The 14,772-nt window shown below is 36.6% G+C and overlaps 1 protein-coding gene across 1 annotated transcript; it reads left to right on the forward strand.

Moving 5' to 3' along the window:
- The first annotated feature begins 8,573 nt into the window (after positions 1 to 8,573).
- On the forward strand, positions 8,574 to 10,115 carry LOC115709487 (probable calcium-binding protein CML23). Its single transcript, XM_030637604.2, has one exon. The coding sequence runs from the start codon at positions 8,983 to 8,985 to the stop codon at positions 9,475 to 9,477; it is 495 nt and encodes a 164-aa protein (XP_030493464.1). The 5' UTR covers positions 8,574 to 8,982; the 3' UTR covers positions 9,478 to 10,115.
- The last annotated feature ends 4,657 nt before the right edge of the window (positions 10,116 to 14,772 follow it).

Genomic DNA, 14,772 nt, shown 5'->3' on the forward strand with positions numbered 1-14,772 from the left:
CCTCTATATGAATGATCTACACTGTAAAGGGATTAAATTACCGTTACACCCTACAATGTATTTTATCCTTAAAACACTTGACCCCGTATAAATGATATTTCAGCTTATGTGAAATGAGTACTCCACCATTTATGTTCGTTTGGTCAAGCTCGAAGGAGATCATCCTTTGCTTACTATTCGCCAGATAGAAGCTATAGATTCCATGTTTATGCTAGCGCTCCCACTCAATTGCACTACCGTGTTCCCAAAATGTACGTATCACCCTGACCTAAAAGTAGGCTTAACTAACAAATCAAAGAACACGAATAGCCTTTCAAGATTGAGCCTAATCATAACAGGATTAAGAACATTTGATCTAGGATCAACTAGGCGATATTGACTTGAATAGATATTACGGTAAGTTTAATAAATCTAAATCAAAGTTCAATATCGGTCCCTTCCGATGCATACTCCATGCATCCAACCTGAGCTTTACTTTAACCAATGCTCTGGAAAGAACATAGCACTTCTCCAAATGCAAGTAAACTCTGTTGTAGATTATCATATCAGTAAAACCCTATGTCTGATAAATCTAGGAAACTTTATTCACATAGTCATGTTTACTTTCCAATGTGTTGACGGCACAATAAACAGGATCAAGTATGTGAAAAGGGTTTCAGATGAATTTATACATTATGTACATATAATCATGAAATAAATCATGTGAACCATGCAACATTAAATGTTATTTCTGATCTATATTAATAAGTAAATCTAATTATATTGAAATGAGTTTTATTTAGGGCATAAAACCCAACACTTTTTGCCAGATCTAATGATCTGATGGCTCCCTTGGTCTAGATAATAATTTGTAACAGGTATAATTTACAATCTGCTTTCATCTGTGTATGACCTAGCAACATGATAGGGCCCATCCAAAGTGTGCCTGTGTGAGCCTATGTGTTTAATTTGATTATAGATACATATAGGTTGTTGTTGCTAAAATAAATTATCATAGTTCTTGATAGAATTTGTTTAGGCCCATTTAGTTATTGGGCTTATTCAATTAATAACAGTTGTTCTTATTAAGGTTAAATTCCTCTCTTTTGGGCCTTGTGTGAGAGTTGGGAGCCATAGAAGTGGGTACGACATACTGAACCCAGCACCCCCTCACACAAACCACCCCAATTGTGAAGGCCCATTTGCCTGATTTGAATGACTGTACTAGGTTAATTACACTAGTTTAACCTAATAAAATTGATTAGCAACATAATTAATTTCATTTATTTTGAAATTAATTTAAGAAAAATATAGTTTAAAGAATTTTTTATTCTAAGCTAAACTATATGTATTTTCTTGTATTTAATTAAATATAGAATTATAACCATCTAGATTCTTTCTGAAGCTTAATTTAAATTTTTCATTAAATATTCCTATTTAAGTTGATATTTAGTTATCTACAACTAACCAACTTAAATCTGAATATCTTTTGAATTTCAAATTTCAAAATTAAGTTGAGGAATTTTAGGCATTGGTTATTAAGATTCTTTAGATATTTTTTAAGTTAATATCTTTTCGAATATTAACTTAAAATGGAATATTTTTGAATTAAGTGGTTACAACTTAATTTTTGATATTTAATTAAATTTAAATTTGAAAATATTTAAGTTCTAGATTTTTTCTAGTATAACTTAAATTAGATATTTTTTCAAATTTTGTGGAAAAGATACTTAGTCAAATAAGATATTTTCTAGATAGTTATTCCTAGACTACTTATTATTTCTAATATTAAATAGGAAAATATTATACATTGTGAAATTAATTATTTAAATAATTAATTTTGGTACAATTTATTTTAAGTATATTTTTCCTAGTATTAAACTAGAGATTAATAATTAAGCCTTCTCTACACTTAATTATTTATTTCTTGAATTTAATACATTTAATTAATTTGAAAAATTAAATATCTAAGTTGATTTTCATCATGATACTTAAATATTTCTTTTTCATGACATTTAATTAAATAGAAAATTATTTTTAGTTGAAATTTAATTTTTCAACTAAATTTAAATAATTTTCAAAATATATTTTTTCTTTATTTTATTAATCAATTTTCGAAATTGCATTTCTAAAATGCTAGAATTTCGAATTTTATCTTGAAAAATAGATTAAGATGTAAATTAATTATTTATTTTAATTAATTCTTGGATCAACTTAAATCAATGATTTTTTCATTTATTGATTAATTTAAAATAAATTGAATTAAAGTATATTATTAGAAATTGAATTAATTAGTCAAAGGAAAATCTAGATAGGTGATATTTTTGCTTGAAGTATTTTTCTAGTGTATTTAATTAAATAGAAAATTAATATTTAAGTTGATTTTCATCATCATACTTAAATATTTGAAATTTTTCTTATATATTTAATTAAATAGGAAAATTATATTTTTTGTTGTAAATTAATTTTATTAATTAATTTTGGGCGAACATTAAATTAGAATAATTTTTCCAGGGTTTATTTTTTTTTATTTTAATATGCATTTTTCGAAAATTGTATTCTTAAATACTTTAATTTTTCGAAATGCAATATATATTTATAGAAAATTAAATTTGAGTTGTAAATTAATTTAAATTAATTTTGTAACAACTTAAATATTTTTTTCTAAATATTTATTGGAAATTATTACTAAGATGGAAATAATTCATGTTATTTTCATATCCATCTAAGTAAAATTTATAAATATTAAATTAAAATTTATATTTAGAATTTTTCATTCTAAATTAGAAATTTTAATTAAATAAATATATATCTAAAATAAATAGAATAAATAAAGAGAATCAAAGAAAATACAACTCACTTTAAATAATGAGCTTGATTATTATTAAGATATTCGATCTCCATTGTGGGTTTTACACCGCGTTTGTTTTAGTGAGTAATCCTCCCTAATGGAGGAACGTTCATTAGCAATTTCGCACCGTTTAACCTCGCATGATAAGTAGTTTGTAAGTGTTTTGTATGGTATGGATCACCCTAATGGTGGCGACCATACTTGACTTGCAAATTATGAAACAATGGTGGAAGCTCATAAGATAGAATTGCCTTGACTCTCGCCTAAACGGGACAACGCTGAATTCCAATCTTGATCGAATAAAAGGTTGCTAGAATGGTTATCATTTTAGATGAGCTGACAACTCTATTCAATGGATGATGCTTTGACTCTCGCCTAAACGGGACACTGTATCAGTTTGTTGAAAAACCTTGGAAATTATTTAGGATTGTATGTTTTAGTATTTTCACTTGTCATTCCTACTTGCTATATGCTTATAATTTCTGAATTGTGTATGAATTTATATTGAACCATGTTATTTTCTGTTATTAAGTTGTAGTTTAATTTCGAATCTTCATTGTTGGTCTAACATGTTTGTTTTTCTAATGAGATAAATCCCTAATGGATTTTCACCATTAGACATACATAATAGTGTTAGATCTCGAAAGATAAATATTGTATATGCGACATCTAGCTGTTCATCAATTGATGACACCTTAGACTAGTATTTTTACGATATGAAATAAGAAGATTGTATAAATAAGATTACTTTGTCTTTCGCTAATCGAAGCATCGTTGGATTCTTATTTATAAACGAAATTATCCTAATTCCTCTTCGCTTATTCATTTCGAATTAGCTCCATAATATATCATTGGATGAATGGTCTATAAATCATTTCATGTCATTATATTTTCTCTTAAGAAATTAAATGACGCTTATGATTATAATCCCGAAATTCTATTCCCAATTGATATAAATCCTCAATCTTAGAAATCTCCTACTTGTATGGGCAAATCAGACTTAGAGTTATATTAGTAGTGCTGGTCCAAGAAAGAATTACTCATTATATTTGGTATAAATTTAAGTCTTTGACTTTAATTTTAGAATCCAAATAGAAATTTTCTTATATTTCTAATTCCAGAATACATACAGTTACACTTTCTCAAGTGTTTATATCCATCTTCTATTAATGGATTAAAACTGTATGGAATATGAGTTAGGTATTCTGTGACCAGGATCCACTTGCAGTATTCTAAAAACTCTTTGAAATAACTAAACCTATGTCATCATAGACACTACCACATTTTTTAATCTATGGCATTTGTATCTTGTTCATAGTGGATTTGACAAGATCAATCTCTGCAAAGAGTTAATATGCCTATATCCACTGAAAGTAGTTCATCTCATTCGCAGATGGATGTACATTCAGGGGTGGATATGAGTTTTTCGTTGTATTCTTAAAACGATAACTCTAGATTATACCTTATGCAAAGAAATTTGAAATGTTTAAATATTTCATTAATTTCTAGCAATGGTTAAAACCATTAAGGTAAGTGGTTAAAGATCTTGCGAACTAATAGGGGTGGAGAAATAGTTAGTAGATATGCAGTTCAAAGATCATTAAATTGATTTTTGAATTATATCCAAACTTACCTCCCCAGAAATTTCGAGTTGCATGTTGATGATTAGTTACTAGTCGTTGCCTAAATCCTTCAATGGTAATACAATTTCAGAATGATGTACTGGTTGTATACTTAATGTAAATCATTACTAGATTCATGGATGACCTAATCAAAATCTTAAGAAAAGCTAGAACTGTTAACCATTGTTTGGGATGACAACACCATTCGGAAAATTAAAGAGCTCCAATCTAGGTTAGACTCACTTCTCTACAAAGAAGAAACCTATTGGAAGCAGCGTGCGCGGACCCAATGGTTAGCTCAGGGAGACAAGAACACCAAATTTTTCCACCGTTATGCCTCTCACAGAAAGAAAACAAACAAAATCCAACAGCTCCACTTGGCCAATGGCGGAATCGCTTCCGATGAAGAGAGCATAACCAGTGAGATGGAATCCCATTTTCACCATCTGTTCACATCAACGAATCCCTCGGCGGAAGCGGTGGATAAGGCATTGGAAGGAGTTGAGATTTCCCTTTCCGAGTTAGACAAATCTTTTCTGGCTGAGGATTTCTCTTTGGAGGAAATTGAAAAAGCCTTTTTTCAGCTTCCCCCGGATAAAGCCCCCGGACCTGATGGTTTTAATTCTAATTTTTACAAAGCTAACTGGTCCTCGGTCAAGAATGATGTTCTCAAAGCGGCGGCAAACTTTCTCAATGAGAACGGGGACATTACCCCTCTCAACACAACCCTCATCACTCTCATACCCAAAGTCAAACAACCAACCACCCTTTCTGAGTATCGTCCCATTAGCCTTTGCAATACCATCTACAAAGTTATATCAAAGACTATTGCAAATCGGCTGAAGCTCGTTCTCAACAACTTGATCTCTCCCAACCAAAGCGCTTTCCTCCCTGATAGACTCATTTCGGACAACATTATTATTGCTCAGGAGGTAGCGCATTCCATAAAACTCAAGACTAGGGGCAAAAAAGGTTGGATGGCGGTCAAACTTGATATGGCCAAAGCTTTTGACAGAGTGGAATGGACTTTTATTGATGCTATCCTTCGAAAATTCCAATTCCCTGCCCACTTTGCCCATTTGGTGCTCTCCTGCATCTCCACGACTACTTTCAAATTCAATCTTAATGGTAGGATTTTAGGTAGTGTTTCCCCGTCCAGAGGTATTCGTCAGGGCGATCCTCTCTCTCCTTATCTCTTTCTCCCCTGTGCAGAAGGTTTCTCCTCTCTTCTGCGCCAGAAAGAAAGAGATAAGTCCCTCCCTGGCATTAAAGTCGCCAGGAGGGCCCCGGCCATTTCTCACTTGCTCTTTGCGGATGACAGTTTCCTCTTCTGTCAAGCTTCCATCAATTTTTGCAACGCCATCAAAGAGGTCCTCGAGGTGTATGAGAGAGCCACTGGGCAAAAAGTTAACTTCCAAAAATCTTCCTTGTACTTTTCTCCCAATGTGGAGTTGCGAGACCAAACCTTGATCTCTGATTTTTTGAGGATTCCTGTGCGTCCTTCTTTTGAGAAATACCTGGGTCTTCCTCAACACATTGGCCGAACGAAGAAACAACTGTTCCATTATCTTCATGACAAAGTCTGGGGCCATCTTCATAATTGGCGAAATAAAGTCTTCTCAAAAGGGGGCAAGGAGACCCTTCTTAAATCGGTCATCCAAGCCATCCCTACTTACAGCATGGCTTGTTTCCGCCTCCCTGTGGCGACGTGTCGCTCTCTCGAATCCATCATGGCCAATTTTTGGTGGGGTTCTAATGACAATAATCGTCCCAAAACCCACTGGCAAAGCTGGAAAAAACTTTGCAATTCCAAAAAGAATGGCGGGCTTGGTTTTCGTTCTCTGGTCCATTTTAATCAGGCTATGCTGGCCAAGCAAGCCTGGCGCATCCTCAAGCAGCCAAACTCAACGGTGTCCAAAATCTTATCTGCCCGATATTTCCCTCAGTCCTCCTTCCTTAGCAGTTCAACGGGGCATTCCCCTTCTTTTGTTTGGCGTAGCATTTGCTGGGGAAAAGAGTTGCTTCGCAAAGGTCTTATCTCAAAAATCGGTAATGGACAGAACACTTGCACTATTTCGGATCATTGGATTCCGGGTTTCCGTCAGGTTTCTCCCTTAACCCCTGTCCCGGAGAAGGTCGCATCTTTCATCACCTCTTCTATGTCTTGGGATACAACTAAGCTTCAGAGTTGTTTCCCTCCCCACATAGCCCAGACTATCCTCTCCATTCCCCTTCCCCTCACCCCTTCCCAGGACGATCTCATTTGGGAACCCTCAAACTCTGGGGTTTACACTGTTAGATCAGGTTATTACCTTAGTTTCTCTACTACTTCCCCTCCAGACATCCCTTCTTCCTCCGCCCCTTCGCCTTGGTGGAAATCCCTTTGGCATCTTTCTATCCCCGCCAAGGTGAAACATTTTGCCTTCCGAGCCACAAACTCGACCCTCCCTACTGCCCAAAATCTAGCTTTTAGGAAAATCATACAATCCCCGGATTGTAACCGTTGTGGAAACCAGGAAGAATCAGTGTCACACGCGTTGTTCTACTGTCAGAGTGTCCGAAAAGTCTGGAAAGGTACGCATTTTTATCCTTATATATTTTCGTGCTCATCGAAGATTTTATTTCATGATTTGGCTCATATGGTTCATACATCCTTTCCCAAGAAAGATGTGGAACTTCTTCTGTGTATTGCTTGGTTTATTTGGTTTAACAGGAACAAAGCCCTCAAAGGTCTCCCTTGTGACCAAACCCAGGCCATCGCTAGTCTGGCTCAGAGCTTCTTGGCAGATTATAATGCGTCCTCATCAGTTCCAAGCTTCATCGGTCCCACTCGTTCAGTTCCTGCCCCTTCTTCTTGGATTCCCCCTGCCCATGGTCTCCTCAAGCTCAATGTTGATGCAGCGGTTCCTAAGACTGGTGGAAAAGTGGGCTTTGGTGGAGTTATCAGAAACAGTGAAGGTTTGGTTGTGGCCGCTCTCGCTCAGCCCTACTACGGCGGGGGCCCGGTTGCCACCCTTGAAGCAAAGGCTCTCCTCTCCCTGCTTCGCTGGTGCATCGACGAACACTTTTTAGTTCAGGTCATTGAAACGGATTGCAAATCCATCACTGATGCCCTTCACCATCACAAGGAAGATCTCTCAGTTTTCGGTGATCTCATTTCGCAAATCAAAGAAACTTTGTCTCTCTTCCCGGCAGCTCGAATAGCCCACATCAAGCGTAATGCAAATTCCTTGGCTGACAAATTGGCACCTTTGGGCTACGGGGTTAGATGAGATTCTTTGTTTGGATAGGCGATGACCCCTGCGACTTAATGGACTTTCTTTCCTTTTAGTGGGCTCCCTTTCTCTCAAAAAAAAAAAAAAAAAAAGCAGAAGAAATTCCTTCTATAATTTTATTTTTCTATTTATCCTAAGGGCTTACTAATATTGCTACTCACATAAGAAAAAAATACTCCCAAAAAAATAAACAATAAAACTTTAATATCAAGAGAGAAATCCATGTGTTCCTATCCGGTTGGGGGAGTTACCTTTACGTGCATATGTGCTACTGTAATTGCAGATTTGCCAGCCCCTTTGTAGTCCTTTTCGTGTAATAAAAAGGTTCATTAAAATAAAAAAAGTATTTATTATGGTTTTACAATTGGAGGCTCAAATACAAATAGATCATGCATTGCATATATATGAAGTTAGTTTATTATTTTGTTATGTTACATCTTTATCTCCACTTGTATTAGAAAGAATCCTGTACTGTAATTAACAAGGGATATCTGAGTGTATGAGTGAATATCTCCACTTGCACTAAACGCGCTTGTATTATACCCAAGCAGGAAGCACGTAATTGAATTCACGCGGGAACAGGTATGGAGTCCTAATCATCTCTTCTCTCTCCTCAACTCAACTCAACTCAACTCAACTCATCTCACTCTATTAAATATTAATTGAATTTCCACAACAAATAACAGCTCAGCCTAAATGCCCCCACCACAACACACCCATGAACCGACTCTCACTCATTCTTTTACACGTGTCTACATCCTATTCCTTAACCCACTCCCAAGTTACCTGTTTTCTTGCAGAGGTAGTTTATTGAATTGATGCTGCTCTAACTGAATCTTTTAATATACGTAATGCACTTAATCACTACCTACCTTTTATAATATTTATTTTCCTTATTTTAAATGACAAAACAAATTTCCTTCAGAAAAAGTTTTTTTTTTTTTCTTTCACAAAATTTAAATTTAAAAAAAAAAAATCAATTTGAATTCAAAGAATTTTAGCATAAAACGCTTGTTAAATTTTTCATTTAATTTTTTTAAGGAAGGCTTGTGAATTTATTAAATTATACATAAATATTTCTTTTTTTTTTTTCTTTCTTGAAATAGCGCGTTTTTTAAACCGCGTTTTCAGCCTTCAAACGCTCCCTATAAATGTTTAGAACCACACTAGAGACATCTCTCACACTCAAAAAGACCTAGAGAAATCGGCGATTGAAAGCTCTCGAAATCTGAGATTCATTCAAGCTTCTTCACACATGGCTAAAAAAGCACCGATTTCGAATCGATCTTGCTCGCTTGGACCAACGGAAGAGGTTCAGAAGATATTCAACAAGTTCGATAAGAATGGCGATGGAAAAATTTCCTGCGATGAGCTTAAGCATGTCCTCCAGGCACTGGGCTCCGGTACCTCCCCCGACGAGGTGAAGCGCATAATGTCAGAGATCGACAAGGACGGGGACAACTACATTGATCTCCAGGAGTTCGTCGAGTTTCACTGCGGTACCGGATCGGACGGCGATTCTTGCGTTGCCGACGCTAAAGCCGGAAACAAGGAACTCAAGGACGCTTTCGACCTCTACGACCTGGATAAGAATGGAGTCATCTCCGCAAGTGAGCTACACTCCGTGCTTAAGCGTCTGGGAGAGAAGTGTACGCTGAGTGATTGTAAGCGGATGATCAGATCGGTCGATGCCGATGGTGATGGAAGCGTCAATTTTGAGGAGTTCAAGAAGATGATGACTCGCTCCTGAAGTCAATGGCAGGTATTTGATCATCTGAAAACATATTGAATTGAAGGATTTAGATTAGAGGTTCCCTTAGGCTAACGTAGTCCGTATTTGTAGATATGGTAATAATATATCTGAACTTCATGTGGATTGAAATGGATCATGGTAGTTTCGTGTTCCAGCACTGTTGGATTAATTAATTAATTAGGTTGGAGTAGAGTAGATTTACTAATATGTCACAAAGTGGTTGAAGAAGCAAAGATTAACATTGTGGATACGACTTATTTCTTCTTCTCTTTGAGGATGATCTGTTCTCCTTCTCTTTGTTTTTTTTTTTTCAACAGTTCTCTGTTGATTTTATGTGTTAAATTTAGGGATTTTAATTTTTTTTCTACCACTTTTTCCAAAATTAAAATTTCCAACTCCACTCATTGAAAGAGAAGTAGCAATTGTGTATTGTTGTTATCAGAGGTGAGAAAACCATTTGGGAAATTGTGGTTAGCGTGTGGACTTTTGTGGTCCACTGCACGAGGTTTGATTGTGTGCATTATTTTCAAATAAATTAGCTACATTTTTTTATTTAAAAAAAGAAAAGCTTATTTGAAATCTTGTTAATTGATTTTTTTTTTTTATTAAAAAGGCAATTATGGCCATTGGCGAAATGTACGTATATATTTTTGTTTTTGATATTTTTTCTTTTAAATGGACGAAATCTATATTTAAAAATGGATCATTGGTTCAATAAATTGTTAGCATTTTATTGTAGTGACTAATAAAAATGCTCCAACTCAACCGTAATAAATGTCTCACTAACGTTGTCCAAGAATATGACTTAGCTGACCTCAACACGGGAAAGAACCTCCTTGTGGGCCACAGAAATTATATGCAATGCAGCAGAGAGAATTTAATTTTATCATTATAGAGACTGTTTTAAATTTATCAAAAAATATATTTAGAAGTAATTAACATAATATGTTTCTCTCTGGATTAATGATCTATTTTTTTTTATTTATTTATTTTACAACTAGGAAACATGCCACGCTTAATTTAAAATAACTTTTAACTTTTTAAGGATAACATTAATAAAAATTCAATAATGAACAATAAAACACATTAATATCTATTCAGTAATGTCAATTCATTATAATCTTTATTCTTATTTTTTTCTTATTTTTGAAATTTTGTAAAGAATTATATATTAGGCTAATTTAAAATTTAGGGGCACAATTTATTACATGTTAAATCTATGATTTATTAGATATTATGGGGCATGATTTGAAAAAATCCTAATTAGTCTGTATATTATTTCTTTTACAATATATTAATTATCAGTATTCTTAGAGGTTATAATAAAGAATAAAATATTAAAAAAAATAAATTTGTAGAGGATTTTATAGAAATATATATATAAAAAATTATCGTACTATTTTTTATCTAACCAAAAAAGCACAATAAGAGATTTCTTTAGTTAACAGTGAAAAAAGAATATTAGAACTGAATTCTCACACAAGATAAAGATTTATAAAAAAAACAATAAAATAAATCTATAGAATACTTTTATATGACTTCAAAACCATTATTGTTACTGTAATTTACTTGTAATTACCATTACATTCACTGTTGGTGTCATCACCATATCTCATCATTACGGTATATTGAAATTTATATTAGGTATGTGAAAATTACTTAAAATTTTTACTGAATTTAAATTATATATCGTAAAGATTTTTAATTAATATTTATTAAATTTAGTGATCTCGAATAATTTTTTATTTTTTATATGTTAATATATATATTTTTTTATTTTTTAATCTAATTTTGAAATCAATTTAAATCTTTAAATTAAAAATTCGTGAAGTAATTTATTATCAAAGTAATTTGAAAGGTAATTAATATTAAAAATGATTAAAAAAATAAAAAAAAATAGATATGCAACAATAAAAATTATGAAAATTTATATGTGCATGTAATTATTATAAATTATTCAAAAATCACTGAATTTAATGTTTGAATTTATATTTTGCTTAAAAAAAAACATAAACATGCTTCAAATAAAAAAAAAATAGGTATTGTTTGAATAATTAATTTATTATTTTTAATATTAAATAATAAAAAATATAGTATGAAATCTACTTCATTTAACATCCAAAACAAATGTCAATTTCCAGGTTAATAAACTGGCAAAAAAAATAAAATAAAAAATGAATCACACATGTTGCCCCTGATTTTGCCCAATATACGTGGACCAACCAGACAAGGACACGTGGATCAAACAACTTAGCATTCAAATTATTTGCTAAGTCTTTATGTAATAAGGCAACATCCGGGACATGCCTCCCGGAGAAGACATAGGGAGCCCCATACGCTCCCGGAAGCCCAAGTAACACTAAGGCATCTCCGCGAGGTGTCAGGCTTCCCCTGAGCAGTCAAGTCTCATTTAATGCCGCATGGGAGGAAGCGTGTTGGGACTGCTACACGCAATAAAGTTTGACGGCACAACCCCCAATCTGCAGCTACAAAGTAATGATCATTTAAGTCTATCAACGGCTACACTGTGAAGAGTCACATCAGTCAAAAGACAATAAGTACATTCCACATAAAAGCCCTACAACACCTAGGGATTTGACCATGCATTACTCATGGTATATTCATTTTGAATGCCCAACTTTATGGATACTTACAGATACACTTGTACAATAGTTCTGGGGATCACCCCACCAAAAACACTATAAATACCCACTCAAAGCTCATTAATGGGGGTCGAGAATCTTGGGTTGCATAAGAGCAAGAAGAGTAAATACTCACCAAGAACATTCTCTGTATTTATAAGAGTGAAACACTCACCAAATACATTCTCTGTATTAAATACATCCATAAATAACAAAGACTCGTGGACTAAGGCTCGTTAACGCCCCAACCACGTTAAAATCCTTCTCTAATTTTCTTACAGCTCTCTAAACTTATAATATTTTATCGGTTGCCGAAAACCTCGGTCAACATTTTGGTGCTTTCATTGAGAGCTGAAGAAAGCTTCTGTAAAAATACACTTCACTTTACAAAAATGGTGGAGACTAGAAGTACTCGTCAACCTCGCCCACTAGAAGATGCTCAAGATCCAAATAAGGAGGAAGTAGCCTCAAGAGCAGCTGAGGGTTCTGAGGAAGAAGAAGGAATTCATGATTATGACTACGAGGGAAACCTCGACGAGTATGCCTACGATGAAGGTAGCTACTCGGAGTTGGTGCTTCTAAGGCAAAAGGCTATCGATCACGAAGCCGAGATCGAAGCCCAAAAAGCACAAAACCAAAAAATGCAAGAAGTGATGCTAGCCATGCAAAAAGTCATGGAGGCGGCTGGTATTCACGTGCATCCCAAGGCAATGACTGCAGGACTCGGCAAGGAACCAGAAGAATCCTCGCCTAGTACCCAACAGCAAAAGTCTAGGGAGCCTAGCCCCATAAGGTATCCCGCTGAAGGGAACCAAAAGAAAAACCCTACCTCTACCCCTGGGCGAAAGAAAAAGGCGCAAGATCCGCGAAAGGTCCGCTCAGATTTCCTTAAAGGGAAAGGTCCGAAGAGGGGCAAGCTCCAAAAAGGGAGTCTTGGCCCTCAGGATCGAGAGGACCGAAAAAGCATTTCCGTGCACCAGGAGCCCGGAGGTAGAGGAAGAAGAGGACAAATATGTCCTCCTGTTGATTTGAGAAATCAAATCAATGGGAATCAAGGTGACCTCCGGAACCACCTTGACCAAAAAAGATACGTGTCCGAGGTCTCCACGGGTACGTTAAATGAAGGAATCATGGCGAAACTCGCCATACTCCGAAAAGATATTGCCCGAGTCTCCCGGAGGCAAAAAGGGGATGACTCCGACTCAGACTGTGAGGACCGGGAGCCATGTGCTAAGCACATCCTGGAGGCCGAGCTCTCCAAGAACTTTAAGATGCAAGCGACTACTTGTCGCGGTTTAACCGTGTCATGACGGTCATGAGAGTCAGTAATGACGCAAAATGTCTGTGCTTCCTGCTAACTCTGATTGGGTCCGCGGAGGAATGGTTCAAGAAGCTAGAACCAGGATCCGTGGGCTGTTGGAACAAGTTACAGACCAACTTCCGGAGACAGTTTGTCGCCGCAAGAAAGGTCAACCTAGAGGTCAGTGGCTTGACTAACATCAAGCAACTGCCCACCGAGACCTTGAAAAACTATATAAAGAGGTTCCGAGAGGAAGCCTCGAAGACCAAGAAAGTTGATGACGAACAACAACTTGCACTTCTCCAAGCAGGCATCCGTACAGGGACTCCCTTCTGGAACGAACTACAACAAGAGGGGGCTGCTAGCCTTCAGGACTTCCAGAAGAGAGTCCAAAAATATATCAACCTTGAAGAGGCCCAAATAGTGGCCTATGGAGGATACTATCGCACCGGGATAGCAGGGTACATGCCCGGAGCACCGCCCTCGGGTACTGTCCCGACCGCGGCTCCTCCATTGAGCGGTATACAGTTCTCTGCCACTCCCGGATATAGTCAGGGCTAGGCTTTGACGCCCGCATCATCCCATTTTGGAAATCCCTCAGGGATAAATAGGCAAGCTCCCTCGCACTCCGCTCCAACCGCTAGCCTGGCAGGCCCTTCCCAGGGCTCGAGGAGTAAAAGATCCTCCAAAGGCAGCACCCGGACAGGGAAGAAGCGTCAGAAAAGGGGGTACACTCCCCAGTACACCCAGTACACGGAGCTGACGGACTCCCAAGAGCGTGTGTACTTTGCTACTAGGCAAAATACGCACTACCGGAGACCACATCCTTTGTACAAAGATAGCTCCCGGAGGGATCCAAGCAAAAGATGCGAGTACCACAACGACATTGGTCATAGCACCAACGAATGCAAGAATCTCAAAGACGAGATTGAAAATCTGATCCGATTGGGCCACCTCTATGAGTGGATCAGGAATAGGCTGCCTCACCTCAATCCGGGCCAGGCGACAGGGGTTGTGCCCCAGGGAACACCGGGGGGTGCAGCAGGAGTATTGGCTCCAGTTGCTCCTGCGGGCGATGCCCAGCACATCCCCAGTCTGCCGCCCAGACCCAACGGGATGGTAGCCATGATCTTCGGAGGACCCCATATTGGAGGAACCACCCGCAAAGAGCTAAAGCGGTATGCTGGGGCCGTAAAGCACAATGAGGTTTGGGAGGTTACTCAACTCCCAGCTCAAAGGCCCCGGCTGATGGATCAACCCATCACATTCACGGAAGAAGACGCCAAGACGGTGCGCTTCCCTCACCATGATCCGCTGGTTATCGAGACCCCCATCGCTAATAAGGTGGTG

The sequence above is a fragment of the Cannabis sativa genome, chromosome 9 (genome assembly GCF_029168945.1).
Source record: "Cannabis sativa cultivar Pink pepper isolate KNU-18-1 chromosome 9, ASM2916894v1, whole genome shotgun sequence".
In the NCBI taxonomy this organism is placed as follows: Eukaryota; Viridiplantae; Streptophyta; class Magnoliopsida; order Rosales; family Cannabaceae; genus Cannabis; species Cannabis sativa.